Genomic DNA, 23,080 nt, shown 5'->3' with positions numbered 1-23,080 from the left:
AATTTTTCAGGAACCATCATACTGTATTCCTTATTTTTTTATTATCACTAAAATAATATTACTTATTATATTCTCACTAACTACATAATTTCTCCAGTGATACAAACACTTGCTTTTTGTTTTCTTTTCACAGAAGTCATCAGATATCACAGACATGTAATCTATATATTTTGAATTATTTTTTGGTGTTTTTTTTTTGGGGGGGGGTCTGGTCGTGGGGCCTGAACTCTGGGCCTGGGCGCTGTCCCTCAGCTTTTCAGCTCAAGGCTTAGCGCTCTTCCACTTGAGCCACAGCACCACTTTCCGGCTTTTTTCTTTATGCTTATGTGGTGCTGAGGAATCGAACCCAGGGCCTCACACGTGCAAGGCAAGCGCTCTACCACTGAGCCACCTTCCCAGCCCCATTTTTGGTATTTTTTTTAAACTTTTGATGATTTATTATAAAGCTTGCCTTAATAGATACAATGATGAACCAGAAGCTGACAGACATACATAAAGTTATGGGGGAAAGGGCATGAAATTTTCATACCATTTCTAGCCATGCCTCCCTCCTAGCACCTCTACAGGTTAATCAACAAGTAGCTTTCTATGCTGCCTTTTGGGAGTTCTACAGATGATTCACTGAGTTGCCACATTTGATAGATCACTGGCCACTGGTGTACAACTCAGCCGCTCTTCCCTTCCTAAGCACAGAGAGTAGACTGAAAGTTTGAATGCTCTACTTATGTGCTTGATTCCTCTGACAACCAGCTATAGTGAGCATTTTTTGATTGGTGAATACACTTTCTACTTGTAACTATTCATCATCATAAATCATTTATCTGCAGTGTTGGCATATTAGTTTAGCCTTACTATTTCTGCTGTGGAGTAATTAGTCCTTAGATTCTCATTCCCACTGAAGTTTAGCACATAATTTTATATCGAAGTTGGCTATGATGTGTTAGTAAAAGATACCCTTTAGTTATGAAGATTAACATCTCAACTAAATCTGAAGATAGGAGAAGGAAAGAGAAGTCTCAACACCAAGGGAAATGGAAAACAGAAAGAATGTGTACACTGGAGGAAAGAGGGTACAACACTGAGAGAAAATACTATGGAAAAGTATTTCTGGTAGGCCCAAATCTATATGCAAGTAGTCACCACATGGTAACTCTGAACATTATACTCTTATACTCTTTTAAATGAAGAGTTAAATTTATATATCCCCCCTTCTCCCCCCTCTCTCGCGCTCTCTATCTCTCTCTATATATATGTATTTCTATCTTGTCAGACACTACATACTACAGGTATCTGACAATACCTTAGGTAATTCAATAGGAACAAGTTGTTATTTGATTGGAGATAGACCATTAATATGTAGCCCAGGCTTGCTTCAAATTCTTGATCTTCCTGTTCCAGTCTCCAAGTGATAGATTTAAAGGAATACCAAACCTTGCTATATCTATGGGTTTCCTGATATTCACAATTGACCTGACTACATACTAATTCCAAGTATTTACAGTTAGGGTCTCAAATGTGTCTTTTTCAATTCTTTTATTTTTAGATAAAAAATTGTATTATATCTATGCTTTCCTTCTCTAATTCTTATTTAGCAACTAGTTCGCCAGTTCATACTCTCTTCCCCAATCTGGTAATTGTGCTAGCCAACGCTTTTTCTACCTTCTCCAGTCAATATTCACCCACCTTGTGCTCCCTACCCCATTAACCTTTTTCTGTTACTTCTCATTTCTGTTTCATAAGCAGACAGAAGAATTTGAAATAATGTATAGAGAAATGTAGTAGAAAAAAAAAAGAAGTCTATTTTATATGCCAAGAAGATAAAAAGCTCTTTGGTGAGTAACTGCAAAACTTGTTTACCTCTGAGCTAGGTTTATGAATAAATTATAGCTAACACTTATCTGGGGAAAAATTATTTTTGAAAGTTAAAATAATACCAGACTCACCCAAGAAATTAGGATAGAGATGGTCAATATTGTCCACAACATAGTTACACTTGGGACATCTATTATTGTCCTCCAAACTTTGATGAATACACTTGTAGCTATTAGCAGGGAAAGAATAAAACAAGTTTAATTAAATCAATGAAAAAAATTAGCAAACCAGTAAAAAATAATCTAAATGTTGTACTCATCTTTAATATAAATAATCGAACAATCTCTTTTACTTATACTTCATATCACAAGACTTATGGGGTATTAATTGGATGAATAGTATATAAATTATTTCAAAATAAAATCAATGAACATATTAAACGTAAAAATTTAGAATACCTACTAACTCTAAATTCAAAGCTTATGCAATTTATATACTACATAACAATAACATAAAAACAAATGTCTATGGTTTTCATTAAGCAAACAAATCATTCATGTTCTTTGAGTGTTAATACTCTAATACATAAAGAGCTCACTGAAACAAAAATAAAAGAAAAATAGAATACTCAAGTGAAGACAAAAGTTTGTTCATAAACATCAGAAAATTATCACCTTCAGTGACAACAAAAAAAAAAGGGAGGGCAGGGAAGGTGGCTGCAGTGGTAGAGTGCTTGTCTTGCATGCATGAGGCCCTGGGTTCGATTCCTCAGCACCACATAAGCAGAAAAAGCCAGAAGTGCCACTGTGGCTCAAGCAGTAGAACACTAGCCTTGAGCTGAAGAGCTGAGGAACAGAGCCCAGGCCCAGAGTTCAGACCCCACAAACGACCAAAAAAAAAAGAAAAGATTCAAAAGTAGCCATTAGTTTATACTAATCAGATTATGTAAAAAAAAAAGAAAACACTGTTGTAGTTAACAAGTACAAATAGGTATAAGCCATCTTACATACTATTGAAGGAAATATAACTAGCATTAGCTCTTTAACCTTGTGGAAGATGCAGGAATAACCTTGTGGTTTTGCAACACCTTTAGCATAATGGGTTTTATTTCTAGGAATTTGTCTTAAGTTTTTATATATATCTATATTTTTTTTCATTCAGAAGAGGATCCAATGCGGATTTGTCTATAAATAGTAAATTAAAATAGAAGAAACTTAAATACTAAGAAAATGACTAAATAAATCTGTAAACATCAACAACATAATACTATAGTGCCAATTAAGAATGGTATTGTAATATATATGATGTGATGAATAACATAATAGTTATAACTGGAGAAATGTGATTATAGGAAAATTTCTCCTTATGTCATAATTCTATAATACTGAACCTTGAACAGTTATGTATTACCTTAAAATTAAAAAAATCTTTTTTTTTGGGGGGGTCCAGTCGTGGGGCCTGAACTCTGGGCCTGGGCGCTGTCCCTCAGCTCTTCAGCTCAAGACTAGTGCTCTACCACTTGAGCCACAGAGCCACTTCCGGCTTTTTTCTTTTTGCTTATATGGTCCTGAGGAATCGAACCCAGGGCTTCAGGCATGCAAGGCAAGCGCTCTACCACTAAGCCACCTTCCCAACCCTAAAAAAATCTTTTTATGTATTGTTCAAAACAGACAAATGTGAACTGGCATGAGATACAAACATTAATATACCAACCTGCTGAACCAAAATGACAACATGTGCACGTACAACATAATATATACAATATAATCCCATCCACTAAAAAGAATTTGCATATATATATATATATATATATATAAATAAACTAAAAAGGACAACTACTACAATGTTAACACTTTCCTTCAGGAGTGAAAAAGTGCAGAAAAAAGTTTCTGCAGTTAAATATACATTACTCTGATGTTCGGGAAAAAAATTCTAGAAATTATTAAGATCATCCCTAAAATGAAAGCATGCATTTTATTCTGTATCAAAATTATTTACATTACTTCAGCTTTATTAACTGAAACTACCCTCCTCTACCTGAGCAATGAAGTACCTTATCTGATGTTAATTAGGTTTCACTTAAATTCTAGTTATCAATTACTTTCTCATCTTGATGTTTTCAACGTAAGCGAACAGGATAAAGATACAAAGACTCCAAGTAACATTGGTATTTGGCACAGCACAGAGGTTTAAAGAGCACTGTAATATTCAATTACCTACTAAACAAAGGACTTTCATAGTGTTTCAGAAATAACTTCATTCCCTCTTGCAAGTGTGCCAAAGCTGTAATTATTGTGGTATCACAACATGCTTTCCAAACCTGACTGGAAATTTCCTACCTAGGAAAATAAATTAAGTAAATTAAAAACTAAATGTTTTAGCTTTCATTGTTTTTGCTAGGGAGAATAGTGTAGATATACAAATACAACAGACTAAGAATCCCAATATGGAGAAATTTACAATCTGCTTCAGAGGAAAAGGAGAATACTGGGGAATACTCACACAAGACAAGAATTAACCTTTTAAAAAAATCAACAAGGGGTTGGGAATGTGGCTCAGTGGTAGAGCACTTGCCTTGCATGCCTGAGGCCCTGGGTTTGATTCCTCAGCACCACATAAGCAAAAGAAGAGAAAAGCTGGAAGTGGCGTTGTGGCCCAAGTGGTAGAGCACTAGCCTTGAGCTGAAGAGCTGAGGGACAGCGCTCAGGCCCAGAGTTCAGGCCCCACGAACGGACCCAAAAAAAAAAAAAAATCAACAAATCATGATAGAGAGAATTTTCAAAAGTGATTAAAAATGAGAGGTTGACAGTTAAGCAGGAAGACATTTGTGGTGTCAGAAATAGCTTCTGTTTAAAAGTGTTAGAATGTTACCCAATAACAAAACAAGACCCTAGCTTTAATCAGCACAAACAAGGCCATACTAAAGCTACCAGTACAACTATGTTTATTGCAGCATTATTCACCATAGCTAAGATATGGAACCAATGTAGATGCCCCTCAGTAGATGAGTGGATCAAGAAATTGTGTGTGTGTGTGTGTGTGTGTGATTGAATTCTATGCTTTCATCAGAAAGAATGACACTGCCCCATTTATGAGGAAATAGAAAGACTTGGAAAAAACTATATTAAGTGACGTAAGCCAGACCCACAGAAATTTAGGTCCCATCTTTTCCCTCATTTGCAATAATTAATATAGGTCTAGGATAAATTTATTAGATGAGCAGAAAAAGCTCAAAAACTATGTTCATATGACCATATAAGATGATGCTAAATGAAATGAACACCAAGATATGGACATGAGGTCTTTCCTTGTTGTTGTTTTAAATGTACTATGTGATTTTTTTTTTTTTGGTCTCCTTTGTATGTTCTTCCCCCTATGGTATATCCCCTGTTTTCACTATACTTCATTTTGGTACTCTGCATCTTGTATATACATTTGTCTAATTTGGGGAGAGGAAGGGGAATAACAAAACGCTGAAACAAGGACACAGGATGATCCATTACAACAATGATACCCACAAGACAGTATATTGGAAATGAACTTTACAACCTTGGGCAGGGGTGGGATGGGGTGGAGGGGTGGTGAGGCGCGTGGGAGGTGGGGGAAGTAAGGGATAGTGGGAGAACACCAAAGGGAAGGGGCAACAATGCTGGACAAGTAATGTACTCATTGCTTTACTCATGTAACTGTAACCTCGCTGTAGGACATCTTTACAATAAAATAAAAATTTTTCAAAAAGAAAAGAATGATTATTGAACTGACCAAAACTTTTCTCTAAATAGCAAAATGAACATGTCAGTTGAAGGAAGTTAAAGGAACAAATTTAAAACTCCACTTTAAAATCTGTTTAGTATTTGGACAATTGTGCATCTATGAAAGGACAGAAAGTGAAGAAGGAAGGAAAGGATGAAGGTAAGACTAGAAAGCAGAAGAGAAAGAGGGCAGTAGTAAAGTTGAATGATTTGACAAATGTTAGATAAATTTTAGAACCATAAGTAGTGGCTACTTCAAGAGCTGGTTCTAAATAAACAGCTCTCAACTACAACCAATTTTGTCCCCTAGGGAACATCTGGCAATATCTGGAGATATTTTTAGTTATTCCAACAGGGAGTAGTGAGTTTCCATTGAATAGAAGACACTGACATTGCTAAACACACTATAATTCACAAGACAATAACTCACAACCAAGTATTATCTATCCTAATACATCAGTAATACCCCAGGTTGAAAAGTCTAAACCACAGTACCACTAAAAAAGCTCCAGAATAATCAAAATAAAAAATATGGTTTTCAAAAAAATGCTAATATTCCAGATCAATTTTTGAACAAGAGAAAATATGGCTGCTCAACAATCAGCCTGAAAAGACCAAGACCATATATGTATCAGCCTAAAACTGAGACTCATATAACCAGAATTTCTTAGCAAACAGACCTGAAATTAATTACGGAAATGTGAATAAAATGGAATTTTTCTTTAAAAACTCAGAAGCTTTAACAAAATGCTTTAACAAAAATGCTTTAACAAAAATGACTGGGTACACGGCTTATGCTTGAGATTCTAGTTACTAAGGAGACTGAGCTCTAAGCATCTAGGTTCAAAACCAGCCAGATAGGAAAGTCCTTGAGATTATTATCTCCAATTAACCACCTAAAGGCCAGATGTAGAGATGTGGTTCAACTGCCAGAGTGTCAGCTTGAGTGGTAAAAGCTAAGGGACAGTGCCCAGGCCCTCACTTCCAGTCCCAAGTTGGGTACACAAAAGAATTTTGAAGAAATAGGTAATCTATTCTTGAGCAGTAATAACTTCTGAGGATAGAAAACTGAAGAATGATATTTATATTATATTTCTCTGTATAAAGTTCCTTTTCTAAGTCAAGAATACACACTGCTTTAATTTTGCTTAATAAAGAATATAATGTAGGCTAAGTAAACTTTTTTATGCTAAAAAATTTAAATCAATATTAGACTGAATCACTGAAGCACCATTCAGTAAATTAAATGACTTACAGACTACTGTTAACACCTAAAACCCTTCATGACTAAATGAAAGCTACATCTAAGATGCTATATCCAACTTCAACATAAAATTATGAGCTCAACTTCAAAGGGAATTAGAACATAATGATTATTACTCCACAACAGAAATGGTAAGACTACACTAACTGCTAACACTACAGATAAGTAAGTTAGGAAGGTGACTAGTTACAAGTACCAAGTATCACCTCCAATCAAAGCAATGCACAAGTTAAATGAGATGACTGAGGCCTGGGAGCTCCTAGATATGCTCAGTATAGCTGATTGACAGGTAACATCAACACACAGATAGAGCATTGGAACTTTCAGTCTACCCTCCAGGAATGGAAAAGCGGCTGAAGTGTACACCAATGGCCCATGATCTATCTAATCAACTGTGGCAATTCAGTGAATTGTCTATACAACCTCAAAAAAACAGCAAAGAATGCCAATTAACATGGAGAGAGTTGGGAGGGAGGTATGCCTAGAGATGCTATGAAAATTCTATGCCTTGTCCCACATACCTTACCCTATGTATTTCTGAATCTAATTAATCATTATGTCCTTTAAGATAATCCTTTATAATCATGTATACTTTAAGATATCCTTCATAAGAAGTCAAGTTTAAAAAAAGCAAAAAAAAAATTCAAAATAGATTACATGTGACATGTCTGATGACTACTATGAAAAGAAACAAGTGTTGGTATGGATGTGGAGAAATTATATACTGTTAATGAGAATATAAAAAATTATTATTTCAGTGATGATATATAAAACAGCTAAGGAACACTGTATAGTGGGACCTGAAAAAATTAAAAACCAAAATTTCTTTATGATCCAGCAACTTCACTTTTGAGTTATATATCTTGAGTAGTTAAAAGTAGGGTATAAGCTGGGTACCAGTGGCTCACACCTGTAATCCTAGCTACTCAGGAGGCTGAATTCTGAGGATCGAGGTTCAAAGCCAGCCCGGGCAAGAAACTCTGTGAGACTCTTAGCTCCAACCATCAGAAAATCAGAAGTGGCAATGTGGTTTAATTGGTAGAGCACTAGCCTTGACCTGAAGAGCTGAGGAAGAGACCAGCCCAAGCCTAGAGTTCAAGACCCATGACCAACCCCCCCCCCAAAAAAAAAGCAGGGTATAGAAGTATTTTTATATGCATATTCTGAGTAGCATTCACAAGAGACAAAGGTAGAAGATATCTTGGTATCTGTGAAGGGCTGCATAAACAGGTGTAATTTTTTTATTTTTTATTGTGAAAATACTGTACAGAGAGGTTACAATTACATGGGCAAGAAAGTGAGTACATTTCTTATCAAGCATTGTAGCCTCCTCCTTTGTTTCCCCTTCCCATCCCTTCTAAACAGGTGTAATTTATACATACAATGAAGTATTTTCCAGCCTTCTAACAAAATCTGACCCACACTACAACACAAATAACCATAAAAGACATTGTGCTAAGTGAAGTCAGTCAGAAAAACATTGTATATTTCTACTTTTATAAGGTATCTGGAGTTTTTTATATAATCAAAAGTCAAAATAATTGTTATCAGGCTTCAGGGGACAGAAAAGCTGGAGTGTTTTCAATTGATACACAGTTTGTTTTACTAGATGCAAAAGTTCTGGAGATAAAGTATGTAACAAATGAACATACTTGATGTTAATGATTTAGCAAAATAGATAAACCTATAAATTCTATTATTTTACAATTAAAAATTTTAAATATACACATTATAATGTGAGATGTGTACAGATGACAACAGTACAGTTAACAGCAAGCAAAGTTTTCAAGAAGAGAACATAGAACTTAACTATACATCCTTTTTCCATGTTGTCAGTTCACTTTACCAGGCCTCCCTAGTATCCCTAGGTATCCCTACAAAGAAAGTACTCATGCTTCATGGTCTTAATTACTCAGTACCCTTGGTTTCTTATAATAGCAAAGATTCTGTTACCAGTTAATTCATCTTATATACCTATAGTAAACATAATTATTTCCCCAAAATTATGTAAGAATGTGAGTATCAACTATCAAACCTCTATAGACATCAGAGAAACAATATGAAATCTGTTTAAAGAGCATAATTTCTCCTTGGTTATACTAATATCTTTATCTTTAAAATGTCAGAAGATTTTTTACTAAATAAAATTATCTTACCAAAAGCTGTGGCCACATTTTGTCATGTATGCTTCCTCAATCATATCAAAGCAGATGGGGCTAAAAAGAAAACAAAATTAATTGTTACCTTTTTCAGTAGGGTAATTAGAAATTAGTAACATCAGTGAAATCAAATTCTGTATCAAGTTAAGAGTGAAGTCTTCACATCTTGTAGCAATAGTAAATTTCTGCATGTTATAAGAATGCTGGTTAAAGGGCCATGAAACTTTATAAATTCAACGAGTAAATTTTAGTGGTTCAAACGTTTTAACTCAACTTACATTTTCTATAGTGTAATGTAGTCACCATAGCCCTTAAGAAAGTTCTATTGCCAGGTGCTGGTAGCTCATGTCCATAATCCTAGCTATTCAAAAGGCTCAAATTCTAATAAGTTTCTAGAGATAAAAAAGCCATCTTGTGATAATAAAGACAAACACAATAGCCAGGAAGCCAAGATACATATGATCAAACCTCTGAAATTTCCATTACATGAGAAAATTATAATTTAATTTTCTTAAACTAGTATCAACTTTTGTGCTACTGATAAATTCTATCTTTACTCATGATGTAGTGACACTGAAAAATTGCAAATAAAAATTTATTTACTTGTTTAAGAAAAAATTTCTAAGCATAAACACTATCCTACAATATGGGTATAAAGTTTAACAGTGTGATGGCAATGAGAAAGTACACACACACACACACTGACACACACACACACACTGACACACACACACACACTGACACACACACACACACACACACACACACACACACACACACACACACACACACACACACACACACACACACACACACACACACACACACACACATAGGGGAAAATAACAGATTTGTTCAGAATAATCGGGGAAGCCTCAATGAGAAGTTGACATTTGGGTATATATTTCAAGGAAAGGAGGAAATCAACTATGTGGAAATCTAGGAGAATAATAATCCAGCAGAAAGTGTAAGTGAAAATGTTCTGGGGTAAAAAATACACCTGACATGTCCCCAAATTAGCAAGAAAGCCAGTAGGTTAAGCAAGAGGGAGAATAGAAGAGATTAGTTGGATAGTAAGAGCCACTTCAATAACTTAAGGTAATGTTGAGGACCTTGGCTTTTATAGTGAGAAAAAAGTAATTCCCCGGAGAATTTAGAACAAAGATGTGACAGGAGTTAACAGTGATCAAATAAATATCTCTGAAATGTTGAAAAATTTTCAAAGAAAGGAATTGTAATAGCTCAGATCCAGAAATCGCAGAGTTGGTACAAAATCACTAGATGGGTAAGATTAGTATTTATAGAATAATATAATATAGAAAAGGCCTAAGAGAATATGATCGCCCCTTCCATCATGAGGTCCAAATGAGGATGAGAAATTGTCTTCAGTAGATACAATACCTATACCTTGATCTTTAAATTGCCATCGTCCAGGACTATAAAAAATAAATGTGTTTTACCAACTTAAATAGACTAGGACATTCTGGAAGTGTTCTATCAACACAAGCCACAAATTGTAAGGCATTCCTGTTAGAATTAGAACATACAATAAAAAAAGATAAGAATGGCAAAATCACCAAAAAGAAATTAAGTATCATAGGAAGTACAAAAATGAGAACCCACAAAAATCATAAGAAAAGAATATGCACAAAGCAGATTCAGGGAAATATGTAACATACAAAACAATCCATTTAGAAAAACAATCTATTTAGGGACCTCTTCCCACAATACACACATACAACTGACAATATTATTCAAACTGGAAGTAGTAACTCAACCAAATATACAAATACTTGAATCTTTATAAAGATCCCCAAAACTTCTTGTGGACTTTCCAAACTTTTCCTACTATAATCTTCAATCAACAAATAAAGACTGCTACAGATAGTCTGGGAAGGTGGCTCAGTGGTAGAGCGTTTGCCTTGCATGCATGAGGCCCTGGGTTCAATTCCTCAGCACCACATACGCAAAAGAAAAAAGCCCAAGTGGCGCTATGGCTCAAGTTGTAGAGTGCTAGCCTTGAGCTGAAGAGCTGAGGGACAGCACCCAGGTCCAGAGTTCAGGCTCCACGACCAGACACCCCCCCCCCCAAACAACAACAACAACAACAAAAAGACTACAACGTACTTAAGATATACGTAAGGTATAGAACTTGATACAGGTGTATAATTGAAATGATTACCACATCCAAGGTAATTAACATATGTATAACCTCACTTATTTTTATTCTTTTTTTAGTGAGAATATTTCAAATCTACTCTGACAACTCTAAGTGTACTATACTAGTCAACGTGCTGTACATTAGATCTCTAAAGCTTATTCATTTCAGCATACCTGAAATTTGGCACCTTCTGGGCAATCCCTTCACTTTCCAGTTCTCCTAGCCTCTGGCAACCTTAGATCTATAGTTGTACTCTTTTTTTTCCTTTCCTCCTTGTTTTATGTGTAATTTGGTACCAGGTTTGAACTCAGAGCCTCGGGTACCTATTTAGCTTTCTTTTTCACTACTAGAGTTCTCTACCACTTGAGCCATATTGCCAATCCAGCACTTTGATGGTTAATTTGAGATGAAATCTCCTGGGCTTTTCTGAACTAGCTGACTTCAAACTATAATCCTCTGGATCTCTGCTTCCTGAGAGGCTAGGATTACAGGCTTGAGTCACAGATTCCCAACTACCCTCAACTTCAAATTTAAAAAGTTTTTTGTTTCACACATAAAAAATCATGAATGTTTTGTCTTTTTCTATCTGGTTTATTTAATATATCATAACTACTTCAGATTCATCTGTGTTGTGGTAAATGGTAGGATTTGGTTCTTTTGTAAAGCTGAATGCTTATGGTTTGAATGCATCCCCCCAAAATTTTTATGCTAAATTCTTATGTGACAGAATAAAGAGGTAGGGCGTTTAGGAGGTGATTAAAGCATGAAGGCATCATCCTCAAGGAAAGGACCAGAATCCTTATTAAAAAGAGCTTGAAAAAATTAAGTGTGTTCTCTTTGGCTCTTCTGCCATGTAAGAATACTCTTTTTGCTCTTCCACTTTCTGGTAAAAGCACTTCACTAATGCATTAGCTCGGACACAGAGACTGGAACTATCACTAGATATCAAACTTCCAAGAAGAATATTGGCCAATGAGAAGTAAAATTATCTACTATCAGGTATTTAGTTATAGCTGGCAAACAGAGTAAAAATAACACTCTATTAGGTACAACACATTTTTTTTTATCCATTTAGTCATCAATGGACACTCAAGACTCATTCTGTTTCTAAGCTAGTATAAACAATATCCAATGAACATGAGAACATAAATACGTATTAAACATATTGATTTCAAAACTTCTTTTGGATACACAGTTGTCCCTTAGTATCCATATATGTCTGGTTCCAGCAGTATTCATAAATACAAAAATCAGCAAATGCTCAAGTTCCTTGTATAAAATATAGCAGGTTGGGAGAGAGGAGAATGATGAAAGACAAAACACTGATCACTGCACTCACAAACTGACATGCTGAATGAAAACTCCTTGTACAGCTAAACATAATTACAACAAAAGGTAGGAGGCCCTGTATAAAAGTGTAGAAGTTTTATACAAACTATGTACATCCTCCTACATATGTATAATCTTCCCCAGATGACATATAAATGCCTAATACAATGTAACACTATGTAAACAGGCATTGCATATTGTTTAGGGAATGATAAAAAAATGAAAGTCTATATAGGGTTAGTAAAGATTTATCTTTCTGAATATTTTCATTCTATACATGGTTCAGAATGCTCAAAAGTGGGACTGTTAGCTAATATGGTAGTTTTCATTAAATTCTTTTGAAGAAGTTCCATATTGGAAACATTATTATTTTATAAAGACTGTTCTACAGTTTGTACTTCCATCAACAACATACAAAGATTCCCTTTCTCTGCATCCTTGTTGACAACTGTGTATCTAAACTGCTTAAGGACCCCTGATATAGTGGTAACATCCAAAAAAGGGAAAAACTCAACTAATGCATTAAAGCCTATGCTAGAGCTCTATATTCCTTCTGTAAACCACACACAATTTCTATAATTGAACATGTAAGAGAGAAAACCCAAAGGGAAAAGACTATATACTGCTAATGAATAGAAAACATACTGTCTTTTCAAGTATATATAAAGTATTCTAACTCACTAGTAATTCAAAAATGCTAACTGTTAATTAAAGCAGTAACATTTTACTACCATTAAATTATAAAAAAAAACTGTACTACCAAGTACACTTGGGACAAAAATGGGAGAAATTAAGAATCTTCATACAGAAACATTCAATTAAACATATGGAATTACATATGACATTTATGTAATTATGATCCAATAATTTCACTCCTGAGATTATATGTAAATAAGTATACACATATATATATGTGTGTGAATATGTGTACTTGTACAGAAACATTGTGTATCTATAGTATACATGTACATATGTGTGTATACATACATAAATCCAAGAAAAACATTACTCAGTAAATGTGTATGAATATACTCGGAACAGCAGTGTATGATAGTATTGTATCAGAGACACCCTAGATATACATTGTAAGTAGAATGGGACAGTAAATTATGTTGGGTGTATCATCCAACAATCAGAGGGAATGAGCCAAAGATATGTGAAATAATGTGGCTTGATGTTCAGTTAGGTAAAAGTAGAAACAAAAATAAAATATGGCATAGTAAGTTTAAGATTTATACAAAGAATACACACACACACACATATATATTACAGGAATATATATATATGAATATTACACTGCATCTAAAAGATCTACATTTACATCACAACAAACTAGAAGGCTAAGAGAAGAATTAAGGAAATAGGAATAAGGGATTAATAAAAGTAGGGGAAATAGAATCTATTTAATAAGGTCTTAGATGTCATCAGTAAGATGAACCATTTTATACCATTTAAAAAGAAACTACTATATTGTCTTACCAGAATTTTATGAGAAAGTAGTACAGAGATACAGTGAAATCTATAAAAAGAACAAAAATGTCAATCCAGCAAAAACGAAAAAGCAGAGATATTAAGTGAAATATGTCAGGGCAGAAAGACAAAGATACATGCGCTTATATATTGAAGGTAAAAGGTGATCTCAAAGAAATAGAGAACAAAAAAAGTGATTACCAGAGCCCGAAAGTGTGACAGAAGGGAAAAATGGAAAAAGGATAGTCAACGGGTGTAGAGGTGTTGCTTTATAGGAGAAGTAACTTTTAACATTTCATATCACAACAAACTAACTACAGGTGACAGTAATTAATTACATATCTCAAGAGTTAGTAGGGAGTATTTTTAAATGTCTCCACCACAAAGAAATAATAAATGCCTGAGATGATAGATATCCCAAATTGTCCAGATCTAATCATTATACATTGTACCCAGGTACAGAAAGGTCACACTGCACCTAAGTATGTACAATTTCTGTGGAAATCAACAAACAAAAAATCTTTTTTAAAAAAGTGTGAGATTACTAAGTACCCACTCTATCACTTGAGATACACTTCCAGCCAAAAAAGAATTTTATTTTTTACCCCTTAAGTGAACTCTTTACACATAGTTTATATCATCCTTGTGAATATAGTAAACCTTTGGCATAAAAAAGTTTATAGTACCATATACCTGATGAGGTCAAGTGGATAGAATCAACATGATAAATGTCCTTATAATAAATGATTAGGGCTTGCACTAACTGGGCCATACAAGGATACAGCATAAAAGTATTCGTCTACAAGTCAGGAAGCAGCCTCTCATCAGACACCGTGTCTGTCAATGCTTGTACTTCAGGCTTTTCAGCTTGTGAGAAACCATTCGTTTGTTTAAAGCCACATAGTCTATATTTTTGCTGTTGTTCTGTTTTCTTTTTAAATCACCCGAAATACAAAATAAGTCGGAGGGTCAGACAATCACTGAAAAGTCTCACAATGCTGGAATGGACTGTAGCAACTTTCTCAAAATTAATAAACTAAAGGCATATGCCACAACAAATAAATCAAGCAATGAGTAAAAACCAACCTAAGGATTGGCAAGTAACAACTACTGTTATAACCCTTTCCCCTTCCAAGAAAGGCGAAAAGATTATAGACAGAACCCTTTTCACGAGAGGTGTGAAACTGAAAACTAAAGACAGAACATGAACAATAAAGGAAAAGCTGTCGGGCACCCTAAATGTCACCCTAAACTCAAGACAACACAAGTAAAATTTGAAGTTTATGGTCTATGAGAAACAGGTACAGGAAAAAAAATTCAAACTCAGCCCAACTCCTGACTCAATCCAAACATAAACACTTTAACAGAAGAAGTATGATATATTTAGGAAAAACATTATTTACCTACTCTATACAGGTCTACATACAATCCTCCTATGAGATAAACACAAAAGCAAACATAAACAAACCCTTACCAAGAATAAAGCAATCAAGACTCAACACAAAATCAAGTGGTAAGACTATAAGACAAAAAATTTTAAAGTAACTATGATTAATATTAGTGGATCTAGTAGAAAAAATAACAGTATGCATGAAGAGATACAGAATTTCAGCTAAAACACAGAAAATAAAATGTGATTAATAACACTTTAAAAAACACATGATCTAAGACCAAGAATTATTCTGATGTGTTCACAAAACTTAAGGAGCAGTAAATTTGTGAAAATAGGCCATGAAAAATAATTCAAATTGAAGAGGTGAAAGAGTCCAAGAGCCATGACAAGTCAAAGCAAAAAAAATGTCTGAGATGCTAGTACCACCATTATACTCATGTGAACTAAGACAAGTTATATAACCTTTCTGGACTCCATTTCCTCCCTTACAAAATGAGAACTCTATGAGTTGTAACAGTTGTGAAGATCAAGTAATGTAAAACAATAATCCTTAGCCCTTATTTTTATTTTTTTCAGTACCAGTACCTTGACTCAGAGATTCCCACTATGGCTTACTTGCTCACAGCTGGTTCTCTACCACTTAGGCCATGCCTCCAGTATGGCATACTGCTAGCTAACGCAGATAAGTCTAGCCAACTTTTTCTTCCCAAGCTCCCTTCAAGTCCTAGCTCATGTGTAGCTAGGACTACAATTATGAGCTACCTGCACTGTGGGTAGATTTGGCATTTATGAACTTTTCAGTTTTGAGTATCTGAACAGCTCCTAAGTAACTGTTACTTGTAATTTTTAAAGCTCAGTTTGTCTCATTATCTCTACCAAACCCAAATGCCCATTCTTGAACTAATACTGACAAAAGATTCCAGTGCACTTGGGCCTTGATTGTGTGCTCTAAGCAAATTTGGGAAAGGAGAGTACCTACCACAAAACAAACTAGGAAGAAAGAAAATAGAGAGACTCCCCAAGTTATGCCAAAATTAATAGATCAGTTATGAAACATCAAAGGACATTTTACATCATTGTGAACTTATAGGACTAAATGTAGGGAGGTGTTAAAGTATTTATTGAAGTAAACTTTAGAGTTCATTACATTATTTACTATCAGTCAAGAATTTCCTTGAGTCTGTCAAGTTGAAACTTTATTTTTTTAATAAAAATACATATACCACTTAGATGGCAATGATAATGTTCTCTGCAGATACATACTATATTGATTCAGTATGGTCCATCTGACCATGTTTGATGTTAATAAAAGATTTAGGTGAATTAATTGGTGGTTTTCATAGTTATAAAACAAGAGTATAAAACATACTCTGTTAGGGGGCTGGGAAGGTGGCTCAGTGGTAGAGCACTTACTTTGCATGCTCAAGGCCCTGGGTTCGATTCCTTAGCACCACATAAGCAAAAAGAAAAAAGCCGGAAGTGGCGCTGTGGCTCAAGTGGTAGAGCGCTAGCTTTGAGCTGAAGAGCTGAGGGACAGTGCCCAGGCCCAGAATTCAGGCCCCATGACCGGACCCAAAAAAAAAAAAACATACTCTGTTATAAAAAGACTATTAAGTTGGGTTCTAGGCTATAAAGTGACAAGTACTTGTGAATTAGTATTATGAAAGAATTGTTGATTAGTAGTTATCTCTGCCTTTACAAAGTTCTGTATCCTTCCCAATAGTGAACCAACATTACTTAGGCAATCTACATAACTTTCTGTGCAAGTTCTTGATTTCTATTTCACATATTAACTATTTTAGCCACAACCCTTTTCCTCAGAAAACCTCTACACCTTGACAGGAAGGGTTTTAACACTGGTTGTTAGCCAATCTTTTTCTGTTCATATATGTATAACAAGGGGAGGAACTAACTATTCGCCTCTGATCATATAAAATAATACTGAAATGAACTACAGGAACTGCAAACAAACGAGTTTTTGTCTTACGTGTATGTGTATATATATATATATGTGTGTGTGTGTGTGTGTGTGTATTACACAAAATCCCCTTAAATGTGTCCTCTCCATCTTTGCCTTCTACTTTTATTCTTTTCTTTCTTTGTATATGCTCACACTGACTTCTATTAACATAGGCAGCATCTTCCTGGCAAGTGCGCGCACGCATGTGTGTACATGTATGTGTCCGTCCCCTGGTGCTTGAATGCAGGGCCTGGGTACTGCCCCTTTGAGCTTTTCTCTACTAACTGAACCACAGCTCTACTTCTGACTTCCTGTGTGTGTGTGTGTGTGTGTGTGTGTGTGTGTGTGCTCGCGCGCACGCGCGCGCTTAATTGGAGATAAGTCCCTTATTGTCCTGCTTGGGCTATCTTGGAACTGCGATCATCAGATCTCAGCCTACTAAGGAGCTACAACTACAAGCATGAGCCACTAAACCCCAAGAACAAGTACCATTTTGAGAGTAACATGTTTTCTTTATATTCTCACACCTTTTTTTATAAATATCTTTCATTTTTACCACCAATTAATTCACCTAAGCCTTCTATTAACACTGATGTTGATGCTTCAACATCTGATATAGTCTAGGAACATTCTTCACCATTGCCATCCAAATGGTTTATGTATTTTAAAAAATCAAGTTTCAGCTTGACAGGCTCAAGGAAGCTCTTGGATGACATTGACATAATAATGTAATGGACACTAGAGTTTATTTCAACAACTAAATGTTTTAACAACACTTAACATTTAGTCCTATAAGCTCACAATTTTCTAAAATGTCCCTTAAATTTTCCACTTATTTTCTTATCACAGGGAAAATTATATTTCATAATTCAGTGACCCATTTCTTTACCTTGACACTTGTCAAGAAACGCATCACATATCCTACACATACATCAAAAGTTTCATCAGCTACCCTTTATTGGTATGTCTGATAGTCTATGCTATCCCCTAATCTACTTCATTTTGTAATAGTTTAAAAAACAGAGTCACAGTACCAAAAAGGGTCAATAGGTTTTATCTTTAATGCTAAATGTAATAGGTTTCATAAAGTGTTATGTTGAAGACTATGAGACAACAGCTGAATTCACAATAGACTATTTAACATGGTTAATAGTATTAATAAAAGGATATGGTCGTAATAATTTTGTCCTGATACTAACTGATGCTCATAATTACATAGTTAAAAGTGTTCTCTATAAGTTTCTCAAGGGTAAAGAATATCTATTATTAATTTAACATAAATAGGAAGCCACACATTTGTGAAATGGTAGATCTAAGTGAGATTCTACTTTCTATCAATATAATTAAAAGGCTGGAAGCTGGAGGTATGGCTCAGAGGTAGAGCATCTGCCTAGCAAATACAAAGTCCTAAGTTCAAAACTCAATTACCAAAAAACAAACAAAAAACAACATGGTGTTAAAGATAATCTTCCCACAAGAAGCATACTATTTACTAGCAACTATTTGTCTGCTTTAACTTGGAAAACAACTTTTTCTGCAGAGATGAGTGCATTGCAGATAGTTAGAAAAGCTAATACAGAGACGGTAGTTACGTTATAGACTAAAACAAGAGTGAAGCTAGAAATAATCTTCCAAACAGTTTAGACTTATAGTTTAGGTAGAATATATAAAATAAAGTAGAAAAATGTCAACTTCTTTAGCACACTGAAGATGTATCCAACAGCAAGCTATCTATTATAAATCCATAAATCCATTTATAAGCTATCTTTATAAAAGCTCCATCTATAAAACACTGCTAAAATAACATGTGACTTGATGTATCATCTTTTATATGAAACCATTAAATGCAAAATATAAAAGCCTTTACTTTCATTATGGAGGTCAATGTGTGCTCCCGAAATTACATGTGACTTTACTTAAATAACTATCCTTAAGGAATGGATGAAAGTGTGTGTGTGTGTGTGTGTGTGTGTGTGTTATGGAGGTCAATGTGTGCTCCTGAAATTACATGTGACTTTACTTAAATAACTATCCTTAAGGAATGGATGAAAGTGTGTGTGTGTGTGTGTGTGTGTGTGTGTGTGTGTGTGTGAACTGCTTACCTTAGCCTCTAATTCTACTATGTCTATTAGAGATACATATTATTTCATGACTGAAACTGCTGCTTCCCTCCAACCTACTTACATACTTAAACATATATTCTGTAACTTGAATTGAAACTTATAGTTGCACATAACTAAAGCACTTCATTGAAAAACTGGAAATCTAAACTCCCATTCTCTCCTTTAGCTGTCCAGTCTGAAATGAAGTTACTTAACCCTCTCTGTGCCTTAGCAGGAATAGCATTATATCAGTATTAAATTAATAAATTCCATTTAATTTCTCAGAAATTAATTTCTAAGGATAAAATGGATAAGATAAAATGGGAACTGCTCTAAGGATAAGATTAAAAAGGATAAATATATCTTAAAATGTGTTATCAATGTCCACCAGTGGCTCATGCCTGTAATCCAAGCTACTTGGGCAGCTAAAATTGAGACAATCCAGGTTCAAGGCCAGTCTGGGCAGAAAAGGTTGAGACCACTTCTCAATTTACAGCTGGGCACAACGGCATCCACCTTTCAAGGGCTACATGGAGACTGAAATTTTGGATCAACTCGTATGAAGGGAAGGTAGTGTGCATGGTAGCACACATTTGTTCCAGCAACAAGAAGTGATCACCGCTAGGAAAACAAGACCCTATCCTAAAATAACCGCAGCCACCACTATCTCTCAGGAAAAAAAAGCTTGGAGGCTTCGCTCAGCAGTAGAGTTCCAGCCTAGTAAGTGCAAGGCTCTGATTTTAAATCCCAGTACCACACACACACACACACAAAAGTGTAAATCAATGAATAAGAAATTGCCATTAACTATTAGAACTTGGGACCTCATTTAGATATAAAGTACTGTATAATTTGAATTGGTTCACAATCTGATCTTAGGCATCTATGACCAACCACCCAGAGGTCAACTAGAAATGAAAAAAGTTTCTAGGGCTTTGCCTAATGCACATCATCATATCTTAAGAGTTTAGTCAAAAACAAGCAAGGCATGAAAAGCAGGATATACTCTTACTGATGAATTCTCTTGAATATTAAACCTCATCAGATAAACAAATAGGAACCAATAAAATTTTTAGAGAAATATTCAGAAATAATTCATTAGATATTTCCATAAATATACATCAAGGTTAGGTAATATTTTTTAAGTAGCTGGAACAAAAAAATGTTACTCCTAAAAAAGTGAATGTCTGGTATTTTTTAAATGGATAATTCTCTTTTCACAACGTTTATAGTATTTCAATGACCGATGTGTATGTTGACACATTTTCTATTCAAGTGCATTGAAAATTGAAATGCAGAAGGCAGCTTAAAAAAAACCCAAAACTACAAACTCTCATTTTGACTAGTTTCTATCTTAATCATGTGACCCTACTAATTGGGGGAAAGTACAAATGCTCTTATCAGAAACTGTTTAATTTATAAACTCACAATTACAATCCAGGTTCTCTAAAATATAAGTTAATTCTGAATCCAGAATAATTTAAGGAAAACTGGAAATAAAAACATCACCAGTTTCCTTCAGGAACTAACACTGTAAGTGTAAATAAACGCTAACTTTCCAATAATTCCAACTCCTAGCCCTTCCATATTAACAAAAACCGTCTTTAACCCTGAAATGAATCGACTTCCATAGTAATGACAGTGCAAGCTAAGGTCCTACTTCACTGACATTTTACGTCAACATTCAAGCCTTTTGGGTGGAGGAAGGGCACAAAACCGTACCATTTCTTAATTAATGGCAATTACTCTACCATAATCCTACAAGTCATATCTCAACCCCAATGAAAACTATAAAACACTCTCTTCAAGACAGTTCCTTCCATCTTTCACTCAATACGTGGAAACAAATATGATCGAACACTTCCTTTCAGAAGTTCCAGTACGGTAATGCTGTACACAGATTGACACTCGGACAGTACTGAATAAACTAAGTCCCCTCTTTCAAGTTATGCAGTGGAAGAGCGGAACTCTTTGCAAACAGCTTTTGTGACTGCACTGTCTTCAACAGATGTAAAAGTGGCCTGCCCTTCAAAGTAGAAAAGATGGATTTAACCCAAGTATCTTACAAACACCAAACTTTTTCGTACAATATACAATCTAAAGAGAAAGAAAAGAAAGGGGGGGTAAAAAGGAAATGATAGGAAGAAATAAATGTGGTTAAAAAAAAGAGAGAGAGAGAGAAAGTATTTACCTACAGAGCCGTGATGGGGAAAGGGCACCCACACTCCCCAGGCCAGCCCCTCCATCCCTCCGCCAAGTCCTCTTCCTTTACAAATTTCGTTCAGCTGAGCAACGCCTCCTGTCTGGCCGGTGCCTCATTCACTACACGGCTTAAATAACTCACCACCCACCCAACCTCTCTCTACCCGGTGTTTTTTCCTTTCGCACCTTGACTTTTAACCCTCCCTAAACCGTTCAGCTCCCCAGCACGCCAACAACGACCCAACACGGGCTTTTATCCTTCGCATCCCCCCCCCTCCCCGCCCCGCGCGGCGTCGGGATCCGCACCTTCCCGGGGCCCCACGCCCCCCCCCCACGAGCTCCAGTAACTCCGCACCCGGACGCCCTCCCCGCAGGAGCAGGACCCCGAGGGCGCCGATCCATCACCCCTCCCGGGGCCCTTAAAAGTCCGCCAGGGCTGGGGACCCAAGGGCTGTCGTGTACACCCACCAGACGAAGTCGTTGCTTTTGTCCTCGTAGGAGTTGATGAGCCCATTGCAGAGCGGGGCGAGCGGAGGTCGCTTCCGGCCGCTGCCGCCGCCGCCGCCGAGGCCGCCACGGAAGGGGGCGACGGGGACGAGGATAAGGACGAGGAGGCGGAAGTCACCGAGGAGGCCGCCGAGGAGCCGGGGCTCGTCCCGGCGGAGCCCGACCCGGTCGGTCGGCTACCGGACATGGTGATGCCCTCTCCGCCTCTTCCTCCTCCTCCGAGCGCCGGGCCGGCCCGGAGGAGCGGGTCCGCGGACCGCGACCCCCCGCCGCCGCCGCCGCCGCCCCTCCGCTCTCAGCCGCCGTGCATCGTGACGGCGCGCGCCGGGAGGTGGGGCTGAGGAACAATAAAGTTGATGGGGGGTTTTGTTTTTTGTTGTTTTTTTTCTCAAGGAAACCACCCGATCGCGTCCGACGGGAGGGGGCGGAGGGAAGTGAGAACGCCGAGGGGAAGCCACCGCCGCTGCCCAGGCCGCCCGCGCCGCCGCGGTCCCGCCGCAGCCAACCCGGGCGCGCCGTGGCCGTCCGTGTGCGCGCACGCGGAGCGGAAGGGGCGGGACCAGCGCGGCGACGCGACTTCCGCCGCGGTCGTGCGGCGTCGGAGGCGTCTGCGGCGCGGCTGTGTTCTTTTGTGCTGTGTCGTGTGGAGCGGGGGACCCGCGGCTTTAGTGGAGCCAAAGGAAAGCAAGCTTGGAAATGACCAGAAGGAAGAGAGGGTGTGTTTGAAGGACTGCGAAGGTGGCGCGAAAGGAAACTGCGAGAACGCGCGCCAGGCTGCATTAGCTCCCGGGTTTCCCAGCGTCTGGGCCTCCTGGGTAAGTGGGAGGTGCTTGCGCGGAACTGTCGTAGCGCGCATGCGTGTCAACCCGCACATTCCTGAGCTGGGCTGGGAAGTGTCCCGGTCCCTCTCTTAATTTAAGAGTACTGGCAATGTGGTCCAATGACTCGTCTACGACGGGTGCTTCCGAA

General features: G+C 36.9%; 1 protein-coding gene across 1 annotated transcript in view; it reads right to left on the bottom strand.

The window, feature by feature from the left end:
* Rfwd2 (ring finger and WD repeat domain 2, E3 ubiquitin protein ligase) overlaps nt 1–22,144 on the bottom strand; it is a 98,968-nt gene extending 76,824 nt beyond the window's left edge. The window contains exons 1-3 of the mRNA XM_013015742.1: nt 22,073–22,144; nt 8,985–9,044; nt 1,944–2,041 (exon numbers count right to left, since the gene is read on the bottom strand). Coding sequence (XP_012871196.1) covers nt 1,944–2,041; nt 8,985–9,028 — 142 coding nt within the window. The 5' untranslated portion in view covers nt 9,029–9,044; nt 22,073–22,144. The remainder of the gene's footprint in view (nt 1–1,943; nt 2,042–8,984; nt 9,045–22,072) is intronic.
* Between the last annotated feature and the right edge of the window lie 936 nt (nt 22,145–23,080).

This window comes from Dipodomys ordii, unplaced genomic scaffold (genome assembly GCF_000151885.1).
Source record: "Dipodomys ordii isolate 6190 unplaced genomic scaffold, Dord_2.0 Scaffold27, whole genome shotgun sequence".
NCBI lineage: Eukaryota > Metazoa > Chordata > Mammalia > Rodentia > Heteromyidae > Dipodomys > Dipodomys ordii.
The sequence above is the reverse complement of the archived record's forward strand: the minus strand, read 5'-3'. Positions and strand labels throughout refer to the sequence as shown.